At 34.5% G+C, this 19,468-nt stretch overlaps 1 protein-coding gene across 2 annotated transcripts; it reads left to right on the plus strand.

Annotated features, from left to right (window-relative positions):
• The first annotated feature begins 1,831 nt into the window (after positions 1–1,831).
• LOC148171255 (sodium-independent sulfate anion transporter-like) lies at positions 1,832–15,118 on the plus strand. Of its 2 annotated transcripts, none has more exons than XM_088041842.1 (9): positions 1,832–2,874; positions 7,689–8,134; positions 9,832–10,023; positions 10,228–10,448; positions 11,244–11,586; positions 13,937–14,239; positions 14,286–14,431; positions 14,477–14,650; positions 14,702–15,118. In XM_088041842.1, exons 2-9 carry the CDS (start codon positions 7,777–7,779, stop codon positions 14,906–14,908), a joined length of 1,944 nt encoding a protein of 647 aa, XP_087897968.1. In that variant the 5' UTR covers positions 1,832–2,874; positions 7,689–7,776; the 3' UTR covers positions 14,909–15,118. The 2 variants fall into 2 exon arrangements, with proteins under 2 accessions (XP_087897968.1, XP_087897969.1); XM_088041843.1 differs by having other exon boundaries at positions 1,832–2,870.
• The last annotated feature ends 4,350 nt before the right edge of the window (positions 15,119–19,468 follow it).

The following is a 19,468-nucleotide window of genomic DNA, read 5'->3' on the forward strand; positions in this document are numbered from 1 at the left end:
TGTCCATAGAATCCTTGGTCCCTTGGCTGAAATTTTATAGCTCATGAATTTCAAATTTTTTAACTGTATTATAAATATTTGTTTGTGCACATTCTTTCGTAATGATATAGTAAAACCAGTAAAAATCACGGGCTATTATGTGCGATTAGAGCTTTGTAGTGTCATTTACGGGGCCCATTATTTTGAATCATTATTGTAAATTTAGCAAAATACTGTTTTTCCCCGGAGAGATTAGCGGAGCAGATTTTGGAGTAAAATAAATAAAGGAAAAAGTTTTTTTTTAAATAACATTAAAAAGATTTTTTTATGTTTGGAGTCCTTTTCAAATCAATTTTTTAATGTTTGCGATGTTAATTTATATATCCCAAAGTCGCCATCATTTTAGTTAAAGTTAGCCACTGATGAAATTAACAGTTGGTTGAAAATTGATTTGTGGTTTTGGTGGTTTCGAATTTGAAGTCGTAGAAAAAGTGTAGTACGTAACACGTTTATAAACTTCTCTAGATCCTTGTCCTTTAAACACTCGCTCCGCTCGTGCCTAAATGAGCTTGTGACATTTATAAAGCTTATTACATAATATACGATCGTTTAAAAGTAATTTTTTAACAGATTTTGGTTCAACAAGTTGGCGTTTAATAAACTGTACAAAAAAGTATTTTTCTGATTCTGTATTTTAAAAGTAACATTATAGTATTGTTTTTAATTTTTTGCGATGCGTTAAGAAACTCCTTAAGGTATTGTTTTGTTTTTGAGTTGGTACCCCTGTCAATTGCTAGTCAAAACTACAATAATAAACGTCCTTGAATGACAGATATGACACTTGAATGACGTTTCACCAACTTAACCGTTTTAGGAAAATGTCAAATAAATGGATACTTCAAATTGTTTTTAAAGCAACGTTAAAATATTGTCTCAGGGATCGATTTCAAGTGTGACTTGCGTTACTGCAAATCCCATTTGCAACATAGCAACGCCAATCACATTGCTCATACCTTGGCAACGGTTGCATTAACGCAGTGACTTGAAGTCGACCCGTCAATACATTAAAATAGTTTAAAATACTTACTTTTATAAGACATACTTTGCCTAGCCGTTGGTTTTCTAATTCTAAAATTATGTCTGTCAGTAAAAGTATGACATTCATATTCCAACAAGTGGAAATATGAGTCTCATTGTACACGACTTTGACTATAATGGTTATGTTATAGTTACCATGATACGTAGAAATTTGTCAAAATAATTTTTGTTAAAATTGTCAATAATATTGTGAAACGGTTGTTATAGTATTTAAAGCATAGTAATTAATCCGGGTATAATGACCATATTACACTTGGACAATTACACTTATTAAATAATACAGAATTTTTCTATTTCGGTGTTTTAAAGACTCCAATAAAGCATCGTTTTGTGAGTTGGTACTCCTGTCAATTGTTTGTCAAAACTATGAGATTCATCCAACAATAAACGTCAGTTTATGAAAGTTGACACTTGAATGACGTTTCACCAACAAGATGGATACATAAGTCAGTATCAGTAGAAGTATAATCACATTCCTATTCCAACAAGTGGAAATATGAGTCTCACGTTACGTGACCTTGACTATAACCATAGTTACGTTATAGTTATCATGGTTACGACATGTAAAAATCGACATTTTACGTTCAACATTTATCAACATTGTTAAAACTGTGACTAAAAATAATGTGAAACGATTGTTGTAGATAAAGCATAGTATTTAATTCGGGTAGAATGACCATATTAGTTCACTTGGATGATCATTAAATACTATCCTGATTTTCTATTTTGGTGTTAAAAGAACTTTATTAAAACATTGTTTTTTTTATTATTTTGTGAATTGGTACCCCTGTCAATTGATTGTCAAAACTATGATACTGATCTACGAATACTAGAGAGATTCTTAGATTGATCTGATAATAAACGTCATTTGTAAACAGTTGTCACTTAAATGACGTTTGGCCAACCAATCCGTTTTCTGCTTTAAATAATAAATAATGAAAACTAAAAACCTAGGCAAAAATTAAACACCCCTAGAGGCTCGTTTTTTTATTTGGAGGCATGTCTTATACTACTATAGTTATTTATTGTAGTGTTTAAGACAACGTTTTATCCACAATTACAAGTTCAAATTACCATCACATTTAAATGGGCTTATTGTGATGCCGATAAAACGGTTTATTTTTCTGACAGTGAAATAAACCAACTTTAATTTGCTAGTGGAAAAAACGTTAGATAAAATAGTTCATAAGTGTGGGAAAATGTCGATTTAAAAGTTAATTACGGATAACAGTTTTTTCATTGCCCAGATACGTCAAATCGGCTGTAATTTTTTTTATTTTTTAGACTTGATTAATAAATGGAAAACAATCGTAGATAAAACGTTGTAAGATAGACGTGTAAAAATCTGTTCACGGCGCTTTTCAAATCGGCCGCTCATGCAATAAAGAGTGACTTTTTAAACTAGTGTCGTAAACGACTATTTATCATTTCCGACAACACAATAAAAAAATCGCCGCCGTAAAATTCCAAAATTAATGACTTTCAACTCAAAGCTCCCTTCCCACTTCTCATGTGACAATATAATGACAAGTCTTACTAACAAATAATCATCATAAAGGTTAACGAGTAAGCGAAATTAATCAAGTCATGTGACTATTTGACGAAACATAGCTGAATTTACAAAAAGAATCCGAGTACGAAAAGAATTCCCATGTGGTTGTGCTTTCCAGTTCGTTTCGCTCAGTCTAGTTGCAAACACGACTCTAATAGGTTGGCAATAGCTCGTGGATTTACCGGAACGAGTTCTCGTTTTTCGTTGTGAAGTGTTCAAGTGTTGGGAAAATTGGCAGCGAGTAGGTAAAGCCCCTTTTTCGAATTTTTTTTTAGTGAGACGATTTTTCGGAAATCGGGGTCAAATTTCGGTTCCAGAAAATTCACCGGAAGTCCCATCATCATGGGAGAGTCTGTACATCACAATGGGTCGATTGTTAGTGAACTTTGACACGGGAGTTTCATCAAAAATATGCGGAGAATGTGTTTGATTGATTTATGCAAAGATTCGGTTTATTGCTTTTTTATTAAGACAGAAAGGTGGAGGAGGTGAAAAAACTGTTTTTGGACGGAAAAGTATTTTATGGTAAAATTTTACGACCACAATTCGCATATTATGACATTTACGCAATAAAAGTTAATCAATGCAAAAATTTTCAGGTGGAAAACTTCCTAAAATTATTATACGATTTTCGTTGATTTTTAATTATTTCTATTTACTTTAATATTGCATCATTTTAATCAAAAGAATACGAACGACTAGTTTTTCTTCACTGACGTATTTTCGCGAGCGTGTTTGTCATAATTCGTGACCAAATTAAAAAAAAATCCGTTTAGTTGCAAATTTTACGATTTTATTCTACTACGTGAACGCAAAAATTTAATTGAAAGTCAAATTTACGACGACATTAAACAAAACGTGCATTGTCTTAACAATCAATATAATGATAACGACGTCTGCAATTTTTATGATCGCATTGAAAAATAGTACCAAAAATTTAACGCTCTATTGCTCCACCTGTTAAACCATCAAATTACTTTGGCAATTGCTCGTGAACCATCAAAGCGAAAAAATTTTCATTATCTTGAAATAAAAAACGAACTTGAATGCATTTTCGTGGATTTTCCCATTTTCTGCGATGTAGTGCAGTTTTGTGTCCTTTGACCTACTTCCAATTGTCCTCGGCTTTGCATTCGTTTTTAAGTGTTCCATTCTGTCTAGCCGTGTTCTTTCCAAGATGCACCTTGTACTGTTTAGTTTTTATTGTATTGTTAATCGAGCGCATCAAAGACCACAAAGGTGCTTTGTTTAGAACAATGAGACAAATGGTGAAAATAGTACGGACGTGGGTGAAAATCGCAGGAAACCGCAGAAATGCGTTAGCGGAAAATGAAAATTCAATGTTCGGACCGGGAGAAATGAATTCCAATTTTGGATACTTCGGAATTACCTGAATTTTTTCGAGAGATCGAAAATGAGAAATCATAATTACCTGTAATTAAAAAATCTTAATCTAGCCTTGAAGATTAACAATTCATTCATGTGAGAATCACAGACTAGAAATTCGCGAAAATTGGCACGTTTTCCAAAGGTCAGTTGTACTTTCTCTCTTTTGGAGCGGTTTTCCCATCTCCGGTTTTTCCTCGGCGTTCGTCCTGGAATAACCTTTCGGTAACTGGAGCTCCGTTTTGCCCATCTGGAGAATATTTGCCGCCTTTCTCTCTAAACCGGCCCACAAAACAAAATGATACATATTATAACGACAGTAGAAATTAAAATTTGTTCAACACTTACTTGTAAGACCTCGACCTTCCAGTTAAGTGCAGAAGAAGGTTGGAGTCTGCAATGTCACCCCGTAACATTATAATTAACAAATAGTAAACATCAATTTTGCAGGTACTTTTGATCACACGGATCCAGAATTAACTGGATTATGTTAACTACTATCTAAATCGTGATCTCTGATTTAGTATTCGGTTTTTGCGTCAGTGATTTGAATATTGTAATAACAGAAAAGACACCTGAAGAGTTGGTCTTATTGTTGCAAAAACCAGTTTTTTGATCCACTATCCGGATGTTGCTGGGTTAATTACAGGCAATCAGTTTTGTGTAGTGACCGAAAAGAAAGAGGAAAATTTTGGGCAGTGATGAGGAATAAACTGTCCGTCAGGTCCGGATTCAGGGATTTTTTAGGTTCGACTGTACAAAAATTTGTTTTCTTTAGTTTTTCTTGAAAAACTTGTTCGACACTGCTTTGGACAGGCAATTTAATAAGCTTTCCAACGACATATACAACTCGCGGCTTGGATTAGTACTTTCTATGATATTTTTGAAAAACTGATCTCAAAACCCAAAAAAATTTGTTTGTAATGATTTTCATATAACTCAAGAATTATTACATCGATTTTTTATTGTAATACATCGTTGAAAAGACTGAGATCTTGCCTTTTTGACGCGCCAACAAATGCGTTGTTATCTCTTATTATTTAGAAGTCACAGGGCTAAAAACATTGAGAAGATTTTAAAAAATTTAAACTTTTTGTTATTTTTTGGCGATTTTATTAAAAATTTATGCTATTGTTTACAAAATCGTAATTTATAGGCACAAGTCTTAAAGTGACTTTAATGCTAACGCAGACTAGAATAATTTATTTTAGAAAAGTTCTTGATGAAGAGTTCTTAGTTTGCTTATGGACCAAAAAAATCGTGGAAATCTTTGAAACGAATTGTTCAAAATTTTCTGGGAAACTTAACAAGTAACTAAACACAAATACTCGCAAATCTGTAGGAAAATTAGCCCAAAATGGAGAGGTGGATATCGGTGAAAATTTATTTTTTTTAATTTTTACTTGAAGTTTTTTCGGATGATCTGGTGGCAGTAATTGATGAAAATATTATCAATTTTACGAAAATTTTATCTGGGGCAAAAAAAATTATCAAGTCGTGAAGTTTATTTAAAATATAGAAAATTTGACCAACAACTTTTCAACAATTGCTGCCTAATTTTTATCTATAATTTTTTATTCTGACCAATGAAATCATTTAGAAACGCAAGCTTTATCGAAAAACTACAATTTTTTGGGCATCCAAATTAAAATTTTTAGAAAAATTTTGAAAGTTCACAAATCGCAAATAATTTCTAAAAATGACTACATTCTTTGTCATGTAATTTCTAAACGACAAGAGATAATAACTTGTTTAACACAGCATTAGAAAGAAGAGATCTCAATCTTTTTAATGACCTCACATCTTTATGTGAATCAAAGTACCAATTTAGAAGTTCCACACAAAAAAAGTAAAAAAAAATTTAAAACCGTTTGTTTTTCGAAATTTTCATCAGTTTTCCTCAAATATCTTAGCAAAACTGTACTTTCCCGGCGACTTCTTTAGTTCATTGGGAAGCTTATTTAATTACCTTTCCAATGACGTATTATAAAGTTTCATAATTTTGCAAGTTGTAGTTGTAGTTGTAGTAAAAAGTAAAACTAAAAAAAAACAAAAGTGAACGCGGTTTAGATACTCAAAAGAAAACTTATTTTACAAATATCTCCGAGTCCTGACCTGTTAAAGCGAAATAGGCTTAGAATTCAGAAGTAGGAAGAAATTCTTCTTTATAAATGACTTTCCACTGCTCCAGTACAAATTTCGTCCAAAATTAAAGTTACCTTTTTTTATTCGATAAACAAAAGTTAATAAAATTCAGAGCTCGACTTCTGACTTCTTTGTCATCAACGTCCAATGAAAAGATTTTTTTTTGTGCATGACGTAATTAGCTTAGAAATTTATCCAATAAGGAAGAGCTGTGAACATCTAACCAATGATTGAAAAGTTATGATCGAGCTGGGTTTTTTCTTAGAAAAACAAACGCTGATAAAGAAAATACGGACCAATAAGCGCTGTTCTTTTTTGTGTTTTAATTCGATTTCAACCACATTCTCTATTTTGTCATGAAGTGAAGGTGGATCTTCAAATAAATTTGACTTAAATTCAACCAAACAAAACAACCAAATAGTATAAATAAAACACCTGAAAATTTGAATTTTGTGTAAAAACCAGTGATAACAGAACAATCAATACAATTCTACTTTAAATTCCAAAATCTTAAAAAAACAATTTTCCAAATTTAGGCCGGATTCATTCTTCCCTGAAGCAAAAATGTCATTCTAGCAAGTAGCACAAAACCTTAGTCCCACCGGTACTTTCTTCATTTGATCACATTCCAAAGGTCGCCGTTCTAATTAATATTACCCACCGAACCGTTTTTCTTCAATTCGCACTCCTTCAGTCGCTAATTAATTTAAAATTGCGGTGAAAGTTCGTTTCCCCATTTCTTAAAAATGAAATTAGTCGTGTCAACACAATGAAAATTTTGACCTTGTCACTTATCACAAACTCAACTAAATAGCGTAAAAGCATTCTCTAAATATTTCTAATTTCCTATAGAAAAACGTCAGAATTTTTCCACGACTTTCCAAGGAGACACGGAAAAAAGTGGACAATTCCTCTTCGCGCTGGTCACAAACCCCAAAACCTTGCAAATGAACTGAATGCGACACAAGGGAACCTAGACCCACTTATAAAAATAAAGTTCGACTTCCGACATCTCAATAGTTTCTACTAAAAGTAGCGAGGTATTTTTAGATGCGAATGCATTCCTATTTTGGAGGCAGTTGCAACAACTTATCGAGAGTTTGCGTGAAAAACTGTGATTTAATTTACTTTCACTGACACTTTGCAACGGTTTTTTCTTACAGTTTCGAGTTGCAAATTGGTTTTAATTACACAGGCTGATTCATACTCGATGGTTTTACGCTGCAATGTCGGGCCGAAGAATTTCGTTTTAAGGGTTGAATGAAAACTGATGACCATGAAGAATTTTTTCTTAACGTATCTTCCTAAGAAAGACAATCTTTTTATGGTACCTCCAAGAACCAATTAGTAGTAAATGTGCAATTTTCTCCCCGGGCACCACCCCTCCCCACATCTTCAAACATTGCATCAGATCCATTACATAACTGTCACCTAATAACACTGACCCTGATATTTTACCCCCCAGCAAAAGAACTTCTTTCACTACGCACTCGTATGACCAGAATTAACAATAGCCATCTTCTTACAGGAAATTAAAATGCCGATAATTAACCACACGTGAATCCCACGACAACCTCCAATTAAAACAATCATGAGTCGATAACACAGCCGTAACAATGACCAAATACAACATGAACAGAGACAGCGTTTCAACCATTGGGAGTCAAATCACTTTGACGTCATACATGGTTGGAGAAAATGTCGACGATGGCACCAATAAAGACCCTGAAAAGAAACAAGAATCTGCAGGCAAAGGGGTGAAAATGAGGAAGTTTGGTGGATGGATGAAGGAAAGGGCGAGGAAGGGATGCACGAAGAAATTGTTGTACAAGAGAGTTCCAATTTTGACGTGGTTACCTAAGTACAATGCTAATTATGCAATTTCGGATTTGGTGGCGGGATTGACAGTGGGGTTGACTGTCATTCCGCAGGGAATTGCGTATTCGAGTGTCGCAGGGCTGCCACCACAAATAGGTAAGGACAAGGTGTGGAGGATTGTTTTGAACACTGTTGTGGTTTTGACGAGATTGGAGATAGTAGATTTCCATGGCTAATTCGGACAAAAAAATTGCGTGTGTGTTGTGTCCGAGGATGACTAGCAGAATTCAGTTGTGTTGTAACGACAATCAATAACAACAAATAAATTACAGTAGTTAACAAATTTAGAAAAAAATGTGGAAAGATTCAGAAATAGTCTTAAAAAAATGAGTATTTTAGGTTCTTCTATACAATGTATGTTCTTCAGTTTTTCTTAAAAATTTGCACAGTTATGGAATTACTTGATAGTGTTTTGAAAAGCCAATTTAATAAACTTTCGAAGGACCTAAAAAACTCATCGCTAGGGTTAGTACTTTTCTTGATATTTTTGAAAAAGTGAGCGCATGTTTCAAAAAAATCTGTATTAATAATTTTCTTATGCAATTTTTCATATAACTCAAAAATTATTAAATCGATTTTTCATTGAGATTCATCATTGAAAAGACCGAGATCTTCCCTTTTTGACGCTCTGACAAATGCATTGTCAGCTTTTATGGTTTAGAAGTTAAAGAATAAAAAACATTGATAAGTTTTTCAAAAAATGAAACTTTTTTGTTATTTTTTGGCGATTTTATTAAAAAATTAATGCCTTATTAAACTTATTAAATTTTAAAGAAACTTTAATGCTAACGCAGACCAGAATAACACATTTTAAAAAACTTTTTGATGTTGAAAACTTCTTAGTTTGCTTATGTACCAAAAAATCTGAGAGTGGAAATCTTTGTAAAGAATTATTCAGAATTTTTTGGAAAAGCCAATGGGAAACTGTAAAACACAAAAATTTGCCAATCTGTTGGAAAATTTGTACAAAATGTGGTGGATGCCACTAAAAATATTTTTTTCTTTCTCTTTTGAACTTTTCTTTGAAGATATCGTCAATTTTACAAAAATTTTATCTGGGCTAAAAACGTCTTCAAATTTATTTAAAAAATGAATTTTTTTCTACAAATCACTTCACATTCTTTGTCATGTAACTTTTAAACGACAAGAGATAAGAACGTGTTTAACAGCGCGTTAGAAAGCAGAGATATCAACCTTTGTCGTATTACATTAAAAAAGATTAATTTAGGAATTCCATGCAAAAAAGTATCAAAAAGTTTTTTAAATCCGTTCGTTTTTTGAAATTTTTATCAGTTTTTTCCTCATATCTTGATAGAAACTAACTCTTCCGAAGTTCGTTGGAAAGCTTGTTTAATTACATTTTTGACGATATATTATTATAAGTTTGGAAGTTGTTAAACAAAATTGAAAAAAAAAACAAGTGTGAACGCTATTTACTCAAAAATGTTATTTTACAAATTTATCTGAGTCCTGGCCTGATGGAACAAAACGGACAAATCGGTCGACTTTATTAATAAGTTGTTCTGTTTGTGTTAGCAGTGCTTCTTCCGCCAAATGACGTCAATCGTCTCTTCTGATTCTTTTACCTTTTAATCATCATGTTTTTATGTGTATTTTTATAATTCCTTCTTGAAACATTCACGTACCTGTCGTATCGCCGCTTCAATGCTTTTTAAACCCAAACTTGAACGCAATGAACTTGAAAATGTATACATAAATGTCACATAAAACAAACAGCAGAGTTCAAAACGCCACGTGCCAAACTTCGAATTGTCAATGCAAAATTTCCACAGGTCTGTACTCAGCCTTCATGGGCTGCTTGGTCTACACCATCTTCGGAAGCTGCCGCGAGTCTCCCATCGGCCCCACCGCCATAGCTGGCCTTCTCACCCGCGAAAATGTCCACGGTTTTGGGGTGCAAGGCGCCATCCTGCTCTGCTTCCTCAGCGGTTGCGTGGAACTCATCATGGGTCTCCTCCAGTTAGGTAAATAATTTCGCGGAAAAAAAATTAAGGTAAACAGCTGCTAACGCTTGGTATTTGCGAAATCCTTGCTAAAACGCTCTGACCTCTCGAATTCACCAATCTTCATTGCGTCAAACTGGCGAAATGGCCTGCGTTTTAATTATTGTAAATTGAGGACAAAATTAATCCATTTCACGGTGAAAAAAAAACGTTTTCTTTTCGCAGGTTTCCTGATCGACTTCATCTCAGGACCGGTCTCAATCGGTTTCACGTCAGCAGCTGCCATCATCATTGCTACCACACAAGTTAAAGATATCCTAGGGCTGAAATATCCAGGGGGGAAATTCCTACAAGTTTGGGAACAAATCTTCGAGCACATCACAGAGACGAGCTTATGGGACTGCGTTTTAGGGGTATCTTGCATGGTCGTCCTGCTGATCTTGAGGGTAAGAATAACCTTGGAACAAGTAAATGTAGTTCTTTGGCAAAAATGGGCTTCTTATATAAGATCTTCATCTCTGCGGATTTAAAAAATCGGACATATTTCTTGTAATAAGTACTTTGATTTCTTCCGGATTTCGAAATTGTGAAGGTATTGTTATACAAGCAAGAATTTTATGCAGATGATGAAGATGTGACCTTGGTCGAGCTCCAGTGCCTTTGTTGTGGTAAATCCCGAAAGAATGGGACTATTTCGAAAATTTCACAGTTAAATCCGTGACCTTACTTTTCACCAGTTGACAATAATTACTTGAGAAACATGCGATGATCAACATAATTATAATAATTTTTACGCGAGGCGGATACCAAATCGGCTAAAACAACCACAATAGTCACTAATTTATGTCTTTTTTATTAAGATTTTATGGCCCAAATTTGCATGACCTGAAGCATAAAACAAATTCCCAAACATCATCACATGACTGAAAGTTTCCGTGCTTTTTATCGCAAAAATTTGCATATTTTTAAACTGATTTTGTTTTTGAATCCTTCAATTTAAACACTGCGTTTTTATTATTTGTTCAATTGTGTCCCGGCCTTGACTTTGGAAAAGAATGAATGAAAATTTCCGATCGTTTGGTTCTTGAAAAATTACGTGATGATAGGAAAAACAGAGATCCACGTGCTGCAAAACTGTTGACTTCCTGTGTCAATTATCAACGGTACCATGTACTGTACTGACTAATGTAATTCCAAAGTAATGATTCATTGCTCACTGCAAAGTTTTCATCAAATTTCAGAGTATTAAAGACGTGAAAATCGGCCCCTCCGATCCGAAGGACCGCCGCCGCGTCCACAACATCTTCGCGAAACTCATCTGGTTGGTCTCAACCGCCCGCAACATCCTCATTGTGGTGTTTTCGGCCGTGATGGCGTACATCTTCCATTTGCACGACTCCCACCCCTTCGTTCTAACAGGTTACATCAAACCAGGTCTTCCGGAGTTTTCACCACCTCCGTTTCAAGTCCATGACGATAACACCACCTACAGCTTCATCGACGTGTCGTCAACTCTAGGCTCCGGCATCATCGTGGTTCCTCTACTTTCAATATTAGAGAACATCGCTCTTGCTAAAGTCTTCGGTGAGTTAACTGGAAGAACGATTAGGGTGGAATTCATAGTCGACACTAAGATTTTTCTTACCTTAATCATTTTTAGTTTGGGTTTGTGTCAGATCCGAAAATTAACACAATTATTATAGATGCTAATAAGAGTTCTTTTTTCATTGGTAAAGAAAAAATTGCTTTAGGACAACTTGTTGAAAAATTTAGAATTTAGATTGTTTAACTACTAATATTTATAACAGGATATTGAAATAGTAAATATTTTCAAAAGAATCGTTGGTAAACGCCACCAAGTTTTAAGAAATTTGTAATCTCTAATGATAAAAAGCAGGTACATGCAGACGATGGGGTTAGTATACGTTTCAAAGCAGAATTTATTTAAAAACGCTGACCTATTTTCTTTATCTGACTGGTCATTTAATCGAAGTAATCTTCAAATCAAATAGAAATATTAAATTAATAAAAAGTCTTATGTATATAAAAGATATTGTTTTTATCAAAGAAAATTGTTGGTGTTGACAAAAATTATCAAAAATATACAATTTATACCCAAATACCAAAATATTAATTATATTTACAACTAATCAATCAGGCTATTAATATGTGCGTAAAATAATGAAATCAAAGTACAGTGAACATTCGATATAGCCATCCTGTCTGGCAACAATTTTTTTAAAAAGTTGCTTTTATCAAAAATGTTGATTATATCGAAATGGATTGACAATATTTTAAAAATAATATTATGGTATCTCGACGTAATATGCAGACATAGAAAGGACAAAAAAAAAGCAATGACCTAAAGATAAAAAATAGCCACCTTATACACCGAATATACACAAAATAACCGGAGAATTTACCAACAGAAACAAAAAATCAAAAATAAATAATTAAGAAATGTGGAACAAGGTAAAGAGCATAAACAATAATGAAAGAGATGTAAACTGAAAGAATCACAAATTAAAGACAATTTCTGACGGTTCCTCAATCAGAATCTATACAAACAAAGAGAGGAAAAATAGTAAAAAATTATTATTAGTGTTAGTAGACAAACAACGAAAAATTAACAATAAAAGACAAGAAACAAATATTAAAGAAATACCTTGCAAATACAAATATATCAAACTACAAAGAATACCAATTGTCAAGAGCAAGAACAAACAGTAAAATAAAACAAGAAAAGGAAAGAACATGGAAACAAATTTAAGAAGAAAATAACAGAAACATCCTTCAGAACGATAAACACTGTCTCTTCTGTTTTTGAATCTTTAACATGGTTATTTTAGCGACTGACAGTTGATGTGATTATATCGAATGACAGAAACTAAATTAGTTGACAATATTAAAGGTTGCTTATATCAAATGTTTCTTATATCGAAGGTGACTATATCGAATGTTCACTGTATTTATAGTAATTAATAATTACACATTACCACAAATTTGTCAATTTACTCATTTATTAATCGAACAAACTGCCCAGAAATAGCATATTCGATCGAAAATTGAAGTCATACTTGACAGAATTTCAAAGAAAAGGACCAATTTTTATCTTAAGTTAAACGTCGACGGGTCCGCTTCCATTAAATTTTTCTTAAGCTTTCCTAACTTTTTACTTAGCGAGCTGCTAAAGAAACGCAATGAATTCCAAACGATCAAGTTAGCATAAGTCAGTGGCGTAGCTAGAACATTTAACTCGGGTGGGCCTACTTTGGGTCAACTTTTTTTAAGGTGGGCCATATACAGGGTGTCCCAGAACTCGCGCCCCAGAGAGCAAGGGAGGGTGCCGACAGCAATACAGATTGATTGATTGATTGATTGATACAGCAATACATATTTCATTTTCATCCTTTTGTCTTTTGAGTGTCAATTGACTAAAGTAATCCTGTATTTTGCGTTTAGCACTCATTAACAGTAAAGTTTTGTTCAATTAGAATGATTACACCAGCACGGCCTACGAAGAACTAAGTGAGAAGAAGGTATTCTGGACATATTTTTTTCTTTTAGTCATAACAAATTCGTATTTAATTACCAATTCCTTGAAGAAATTCAGTCGGTAGTATTTAGTTACGCTGTGTTTCCAAAATTTATCACCTATTAATTCGAGCAGGCGTTACCGGATATCGTGCTGATAATGATACGTACGTAATATTCATCAAACTCCTTGAGGCAATCCGAAAATCAAATATTTTTTGCAAGTACTCTTTAGTATTTTTTTCTAAATTGATATGTTCAGTTTTATTAGGTGGGCACCGAAATTTCAAGGTGGGCCTAGCCCACCCTGGCCCACCCCTAGCTCCGCCAAGTTTAGCGTAAGGTTTTCTTAAGTGACGACTATGAATTCCACCTTTTGAATCGTAACGATTTTCTTTAGCTGATGGTAAGAGCATCGACGCCACCCAGGAGATGTTGGCGTTGGGTCTTTGCAACATTGCTTCGTCCTTCGTCCAATCCATGCCTGTCTCGGGTGCGTTATCCCGTGGAGCCGTCAATCACGCCAGTGGCGTACGAACGACACTGGGAGGGATCTACACGGGAATTATTGTAATTCTTTCGTTGCACCTGTTCACTCCTTATTTTTCTTACATTCCTAAAGCTTCCTTAGCTGCTGTTATAATCGCTGCTGTTGTGTTTATGGTTGAGTTTCACGTGGTCAAACCAATGTGGAGGACGAAAAGTACGAAACAAACTTCGAGAGAACAAAATTAACGATTTTGTTTTAGAGTCGGATTTAATTCCTGCGTGTGCAACGTTCGTTTGTTGTTTGTTTTTGAGACTGGAAGTGGGAATTGTTGTGGGGGTTGGAATTAATTTGATTTTTTTGCTTTATGCGACCGCCAGGCCTTCAGTGCATGTCGAGAAGATTTCAGTAAGTCCTCAAAAGTGTTTGTGGCAAATTGTAATATTTTTTTAGGCTTATTCGGGTTGCGACTATCTTCTTATAACACCAGACAGGAGTTTGACTTTCCCCTCAGTGGAGTACGTCCGGACTGTCGTCTCCAAAGCTGGAGTCAAGCAAGGGTCCAGTTCCATTCCTGTAGTCATCGACGCTAGACATATCCAGGGCGCCGATTTTACTGCAGCTAAAGTACTCTTTGGTTTTGTCCTTTTAGTTTTATTTCTCTGTTTTTTTTTGCAGGGTATTAAATCCTTGATTGAAGATTTTCACAAACGACAGCAGCCGATTCTTTTCTACAACCTCAAGCCAAGTGTTGTTAACATTTTCCAGGGCGTTCAACCGAAAGACTTTGTTTATTGTGAAACTTATTTCGAACTGAATGAGTTGTTGAAACAGTACTCTACGAAACCCGAAACGATTTCGATAGAGATTGCCGATAGCCGCTAGTGATTATGAAATTTGTGTGATAAGAATAGTTAAGTAACAAATGTAGTTAGACAAAGAATAGTTTCGATTACGAATTTTTAGTAGTGCCTCACTGGATTCTCCATGTGTCAACTAGGTTATGAAATGTGATCTTTTTAGGTTTATTGTTGTTGTTAAGATTGCTTTGATTTATGTATGTTGTGTGCAAAAATAATAAATTTTACTTTTATATTTGGGCCACTTGTTCCCAATTTTGTTTTTATAAGAGGAAATAAAATGAATTCTAGCATATTTTTTTATGTACGCGAAAATGGGAAGAATTCTGATTGCCACCAGTGGAATAACTTTTTGTTGAGTTACGCCACTGGAAATAATACTGTAAATATTGGAATGTATTTCTGGTTGCATAAAAAACTTTAAGTTTGCTCCGTAATAAGCAAAACATTCAGTCTGAATTTTATAGATCGAAAAGTGATTATTTTTAAAATTAAAAAAATATACAAATTTGGCATATGATAGACCGATTTTTAACCCACAAAATCGCGAAAAAAACGATTCCGAAAAGGGTTTCGTCATATTTGCCATAATTCCGGAGATATCGGGGAAAATCGTATCCGGAGCTTCAAAATTTTGGTCCTCTGGCGACAAGCCGAAATTTCAAACGCCTCTAACTCAGTTATTTAATGACTGACGATAAAAACAAAGGTGGTTTTGGATTCAGCGCGAAATTTTGCGTAAAATAAGCCCATCCAGCTCAAATTTCTTCAACAAATAACCGAGATATCGACATGATTACATTTTCAGAGGGTGATTTTAGGGTCATTTTCAAGAGGTTGTTTTGTGGTGAAAACTGCTTTTAGTATTATTGAATTATATGTCGATCGATAGAGAAGCTCGAAGTCTATCGACTGGCCAAATTTCAGATCGATAGGGCGAATAGTTTACGAGCGGCGATTGAAAAACGAAATATTGAAAATTTTTCATCGATTGAGTCGCAAAAATTCTTTGCCCAAAAAATTGACTATCGAATTATCGACTTTTGAGGGCTTATTCTAGAGTAGAATGAGCCGAGAAAAACGATAGCGCAAACCGTTTCTCAAAATCTTTTTTACTTTAGGAGATATCGAGCTTTGAAAATTTTCCAACTCGAAATCCAATATCCGAAACTTTGATCGTTTATAACTCAGTTATTTCTGGACCTATCTTAACGAATCTTGCATTTTTGGATTCTACGCGAAATTTTGAGTAAAAATGAGAACCAACACTTTAAGATTGCTTCATAAGTAAGCGAGATAGCGACCGAGTCTGAATTAGAAACTGAAAGGCAGCTAACTTCTACATTGAAAAAATTAAAATTTTGAATTTGAACTATCTAAGATCGATTTCTATAGTAAAAAATTGCGAGAAAAACGATTCCGTAAAGGGTTTCGTCATATTTGCCATAATTCCGGAGATATCGGGGAAAATCGTTTCCGGAGCTTCAAAATTTTGGTCCTCTGACGACAAGCCAAAATTTCAAACGCCTCTAACTCAGTTATTTGTTGACTGACGATAAAAACAAGGGTGGTTTTGGATTCAGCGCAAAATTCTGCGTAAAATGAGCCCATCCAGCTCAAATTTCTTCAACAAATAACCGAGATATCGACATGATTACATTTTCAGAGGGTGATTTTAGGGTCATTTTCAAGAGGCTGTTTTGTGGTGAAAACTGCATTTAGTATTGTTGAATTATATGTCGATCGAAAGAGAAGCTCGAAGTCTATCGACTGGCCAAATTTCAGATCGATAGGGCGAATAGTTTACGAGCGGCGATTGAAAAACGAAATATTGAAAAATTTTAATCGTTGAGTTGCAAAATTTTTTTGCCCAAAAAATTGACCATCGAATTTTCGACTTTTGAGGGCTTATTCTAGAGTAGAATGAGCCGAGAAAAACGATAGCGCAAACCGTTTCTCAAAATCTCTTTTAGTTTCGAAGATATCGAGCTTTGAAATTTTTCCAACTCGAAATCCAATATCCGAAACTTTGATCGTTTATAACTCAGTTATTTCTGGACCGATCTTAACGAATTTTGCATTTTAGGATTCTACGTGAAATTCTGCGTAAAATGAGTACCAATACTTTAAGATTGTTTCATAAATAAGCGAGGTAGCGACCGAGTCTGAATTAGAGACTGAAAGGCAGCTAACTTCAACATTGAAAAAATTAAAATTTTGAATTAGAACTATCTAAGATCGATTTCTAAAGTAGAAAATTGCGAGAAAAACGATTCCGAATAGGGTTTCGTCATATTTGCCTTAATTCCGGAGATATCGGGGAAAATCGTTTCCGGAGCTTCAAAATTTTGGTCCTCTGGAAACAAGCCTAAATTTCAAACGCCTCTAACTCAGTTATTTGTTGACTGACGATAAAAACAAGGATGGTTTTGGATTCAGCGCAAAATTCTGCGTAATGAGCCCATCCAGCTCAAATTTCTTCAACAAACAACCGAGATATCGACATGATTACATTTTCAGAGAGTGATTTTAGGGTCATTTTCAAAAGGTTGTTTTGTGGTGAAAACTGTATTTAGTATTATTGAATTATATATCGATCGAAAGAGAAGCTTGAGGTCCATCGACTGCCCAAATCTCAAATCGATAGGGCGAATAGTTTACAAGCGGCGATTGAAAAACGAAAAATTGAAAATTTTTTTGCCCAAAAAATTGACCGTCGAATTTTCGGCTTTTGAGGGCTTATTCTAGAGTAGCAACTTTTCATAAAAATGTGGGCCCCGTTCATTAATTAGGCATTTATTCCAACATTTTTCTCTACTTTCTCTCCTCTTCCTATTCACCTGAATTAATAAAAAATCTCGAAAAAAACTTCAGCAATCAACTCAAAGAGATTCCCCCTTCAAAGCAACAAAAGCAAGATTTCTAATTTAGAGTGCTTAGGAGAGCACAATTCTTTTCATTATTGTCTTTTTATTTCTTTTCGTCTTATTGAGATCACCAGGTGCAGAGAAAAAATAAAGAGAAAACATCTTCAGAAAATGTGTACAATTTAGGTAAATATCCTAAGAATGCACAAGCTACAAATTTGTTAACTTCAGATTCTACACTCATCTCATTATCTCGTGAAACTTCCGCCGCTTCAGTAAAAGTTGTTTTGGCTGTTAATCAATTAAGACGTCAGTTTGAAAATTCATCAAAAGTGAAATTATGCGGCCCACAGTCCGAAAACCCGTTTCCTCCAACTTTCTCCATATTTCCAACAAACGCATATTTCGTATTCCGCACTTGCATTATGTATATGTGTTTCGAGGTAACTGTACCTTATATTTAATTCATTTCGCATGTTTTTATTTTATAGAAAATCCCATTAAAAAACAAACCCATTTTTAACGCACTGTTACAGTGCAAATCGCGCCGCATACATATCAATCAGTGAAAGTCTTTATTATAATAAATATTTAATAACAAGATGGTATGTTATTTCTGTAACGGGACACTTGTTGATCACACGTGACTGCATGTGCACGTGTTCTGAATATTAACAGTTGACACTACCGTTAGATAGTGAGAGTGATTAGAAAGGTTTAGCGAAATAAGGTAAAATTCGCAAACGCGAATTTCTTTGACACAAAATGCAGGAATTCCTGCCATGTGTTCCGATCCCTGAACCCACCCAGTGAAGGATAAAATGTCGCATTAACATGCCACGAGGCTATTATGCATTGAGCAACTTCATGGGCGAATATGGGCAAATGGGTGATGTATACCAATGGTAATTAGAGGATTTGATGGGTGGTTTCGTCACGATGCAGGTGCTGAGATTCAATTAGACAAGAGAGTTTCGAAATGAGTGTTAAATAGACACTTTTCCGCTCCACGTAATTTTTTCTTGTAATAATATGGTTCTGAGAGTGATCAGATAATAACATGGATAATGTAGCGGTACAAGTATTGCTTAATTCGCCGTTGCAATGAATGCAAAACGTGTAAAATTTACATTGAGTGGGTAATTAACTCCTCTGCTTACAATTTCACGTTTGGTGTAGGATAAATATTGAAGAAAGTGAGATGGATCCGGTCAAAGAACAACAGGAGGCTTGTAATTTCTAATGGTCAACACGTGAAGACGAAGATTTTCAACAATAATTAACTCTCAGTCTCGCAGCTATATTTTTTTCCGGATAATTTCAAGGAAGTAATCCGCCGAATTCAGTTCCACAATTATTAAATACACAATTTCACAATTTGATGAGGCGTCCCAGAGAAATCGTACCGAATTGCATGTTAAATTTCCGACGAATTCAAATTGTATCGAAAACGAAAACTGAATCAAATTCGATTCGGAACGAAAGATCTCACCGACAAAAAATCATTTCGTAATGAAGGTATTATATTACGTGTACGATTAGTTGAAGCTTATTATAATAAAACCGCAGCGACGGAGTAAAAGTTGGAAGGAAATTAGAAATATGAGACGCTGCAAGGGTGAAAGGGACCAGTGCAGTATGGTTACACATTGGTTGTCCTGTAACAGGTCTGGATTCAGAGATATTCTTGAAGATGATTTTTTTAGTTTTTGTTGTAC

The sequence above is a fragment of the Gnatocerus cornutus genome, chromosome 7 (genome assembly GCF_029298725.1).
Source record: "Gnatocerus cornutus isolate USDA-ARS CGAHR chromosome 7, icGnaCorn1.1, whole genome shotgun sequence".
In the NCBI taxonomy this organism is placed as follows: Eukaryota; Metazoa; Arthropoda; class Insecta; order Coleoptera; family Tenebrionidae; genus Gnatocerus; species Gnatocerus cornutus.